At 41.1% G+C, this 3025-nt stretch overlaps 1 protein-coding gene across 1 annotated transcript; it reads left to right on the plus strand.

Moving 5' to 3' along the window:
* Positions 1-2217: 2217 nt before the first annotated feature.
* Positions 2218-2817, plus strand: MRPL36 (mitochondrial ribosomal protein L36). Its single transcript, XM_072622139.1, has one exon. It carries the CDS (start codon positions 2346-2348, stop codon positions 2685-2687), a length of 342 nt encoding a protein of 113 aa, XP_072478240.1. The 5' UTR covers positions 2218-2345; the 3' UTR covers positions 2688-2817.
* Positions 2818-3025: the final 208 nt, after the last annotated feature.

Genomic DNA, 3025 nt, shown 5'->3' on the forward strand with positions numbered 1-3025 from the left:
GTCCCCACCGCCACTTTTTACCTTTTACGCTTGTCTTGAGACCTACATTTCAAGATCAAATTTTCTATTAAGTTCTGGCGTTTTTGTCAGGAGGGTCTGGAAATCTCTTACTTAGTTGAATGACCATCTCCTTGCCAGAAATGTTATACTGAATTTTGCTTGGTAGTTGATCCTTGGTTGTAGTCCCAACTTCTTTGCCTTATGAAATATTAGATCACAATTTCTTCCATCTTTTAATGTAGAAGCTACAAGGTCCTGTGTGATCCTGACTGTAGCTCCTTGATATTGCAATGGTTTCTTTCTGGCTGCCTGTAGTATTTTCTCCTTCACTTGATAGTTCTGGAATTTGGCAGTGATATTTCTTGGGGTTTTGAGTTTGAGATCTCTTTTGGGCGGTGAACGGTGGATTCTTTGATGACTATTTTGCTCTCTGGATCTAGCACTTCTCAGCAGTTTTCCTTGATGATTTTCTGGAAGATGTTGCCCAGGCTCTTTTTTTCATCATGGCTTTATGACCAGTCATTAAATTTCTTAAATTTTCTCTCCTGGATCTATTAATCAGATCAGTTGTTTTTCCAATTAAGTAATTTACATTTTCTTCTGTCTTTCCATTCTTCAGATTTTTTTTGACTGATTCTTGCTGTCTCATAGAGTCATTAGTTTCTACTTGCCCAATTCTAATCTTGATCAAGTTATTTTCTTCAATTAACTTTTGCATCCCTTTTCCATCTGTCCAATTTTTCCTTTTAATTAGTTATTTTCTCCAAATAATTTTTGTACTTCCCTTTCCATTTGTTCAATTTTCCTTTTCAAAGAGATGTTCTCATCAGTGAATACTTTTTTTTATACTTTTGAAATCATTGGCCAGTTTTTGTTCTATTTCCTTCTTCAGCTGTTCCAAGACAACTGTTTTTGCATTCGAGCAGTTCATGGTTCCTTCTGTATTTTCAGATGGAAGTACAGTCTCACTACTGAACTCTTTGCTATTTTTGTTTTGGTCCTTTTCCCCATAGAAAGATTCTATGGTTTTTTCCCTCTTCTTTTGCTTTTTCTTCTTCATGATGTTGATTGTGTTTTGTGGCTTCCAATTCTTTCAGTTAGAAGCTACAGAAATTGGTGTTGAGCTGACTTGTGTGAAAAAGCTAAGAGCAAGTTTTCGTTTTGTGTTTTTTGGGCTAGCCCTGGGATTAGCTTGCTAAGCATGGGGGAAGGGTGGTCTGATCAAGGACGATCACCTCAACTGAACTGAGGCAAAGGCAAGATCAGTGGATGGTGATCACAGCTGCCCTATCGTCTTTCGGTTTCTCTTGCAGTGCTCAGGCTCACCTAGATACTAGTGGTAGTTTCCAACCCTCCTGGGGCTCCTCTCCTGGTCCTGAGGCTTACCTGGGTCCTAATGAGAGTTTCCTCTGCCCTGGCGCCCCTTTCCTTCCAGTTTGCCTCTGCCACAGTAGGAGGAATCCCCCTTAACTATTTTCTTAGCCTCAGGTGTTATAAGACTATTTGCCCACTCTGTGGTTCCCACTGATCCAGGAATTTTCTGGGGAAATATTTTATGGTCCTTTCAAGGTCATCAATGGGGGAGGAGATGGCATTTATTGATCACTCTGCCATTCTGTCTCTGGAAAGTTCAAGTAAGTGACTTACAGACGTTTAATCCTCGGGCTTAAAGCCTCAGGAGCTGCTGCATTGATACCTGGTGTTCAGTGGCTGTCACTCAATGGGCTCTGTTGGTCTTTCACCTTGGGTTGGCTGTCTGTCTGTTCTGCCTGCTGCTCTTTCAGGTTTCCTGGGGCCTTTCCGCTCTACTGCGCTGGATGCATTTGCTGCATTGTGTGATATTGGCTCACCCCCATGAAACAGATCCTCCCTGTGAACCTTGCAGTCTGTCCTGGCCTTTGAGTCTGCTACAGTCTGTCTCCTATTGGATTCTGCACTTCCAAAATTTGGTGAGATTCTCTTTTTAGAGGTATCTGAAGAAGTTTGTCTAAGAGCTTAGGTGAGTCATTGCTCTCAGTCTGCCATCTTTGCTCTGCCCCAATATCATAAGTTTTGTTGAAAAATTAGCCTTCTTGGTGTCAACCTGCTTTCTCTGTGCCTTGCCCAGGATTTTTTCTCTTATCTCTCTGCCAGTCTTGTTCTTTCTTTTCTTCTCTATCTCTCTGTAATTGCTAACTGTCTTTAAGAATCAGTTCCCTTGAGAGCCACTGGAGCCGCGAGCACGACTTTTCGGCGGTTCCGGGACAAGTTGCCGCAGGTACCTCTTGCCTCGGTAGCAGTGACTCCGCGAGGAGGGCGCTGCGGAACCCCTCACTCCCACCACCTGCACCAGGTTTGGCTAAAACATGGCATCTCTGTTTGTAAAGAAAATGATGCTTATCATCAGCAGTCCTCTTTTCCACATGAGCAGATATTCAGCAAAACCTTCCTCAATCTCTGCATTCCTGTTTGCATCACGACAAAGTACAGTCCCCATAAATGCAGGTCCCATGAAGTATAGCTCAATAATTCATCCATTTCTTTCACGTTACCTATTTCCATCCTTTCATCCTGCTCTTGGGTTCAAAACAAAAGCTGTTCTAAAGAAGCGCTGCAAGGACTGTTATTTTGTGAAAAGGCGTGGACGATGGTTTGTGTATTGTGCAACAAATCCAAGACACAAGCAACGGCAGTTGAAGACTCTTTAATTTCTGAAATGACATTCAATATACTGCCCATCCTTCAGAAAACTTAATTAATTGAAGAAAGCAAAAACTGAAACAAACGAAACCAGTCAAATGTTGGAAATAATACTATTAAATAACAGTATCATAAAAATTGATGATAAAATAGTTTTTATTTCTGTAACTGTCATTTAAGAAATACATTTTAAAAATCTTATCCTCAGTAGGTGGTTGAATGACTGGACCCAAAGAGGATTCATTAATGGGTCTGTGAAACTGGAGGGCCCCAATATGCTTGATTCTGGGCTAAATTTAAATCTCTTAGTAATTTGGATAAAGGCATTGTAACAACAGAGGATTCT

Source organism: Notamacropus eugenii, chromosome 6, assembly GCF_028372415.1.
Source record: "Notamacropus eugenii isolate mMacEug1 chromosome 6, mMacEug1.pri_v2, whole genome shotgun sequence".
Taxonomy (NCBI): domain Eukaryota; kingdom Metazoa; phylum Chordata; class Mammalia; order Diprotodontia; family Macropodidae; genus Notamacropus; species Notamacropus eugenii.

Excerpts from the sequence above, each read along its gene's own strand:
- MRPL36 (XM_072622139.1), top strand. The coding sequence starts at position 2,346 with ATGGCATCTCTGTTTGTAAAGAAAATGATGCTTATCATCAGCAGTCCT.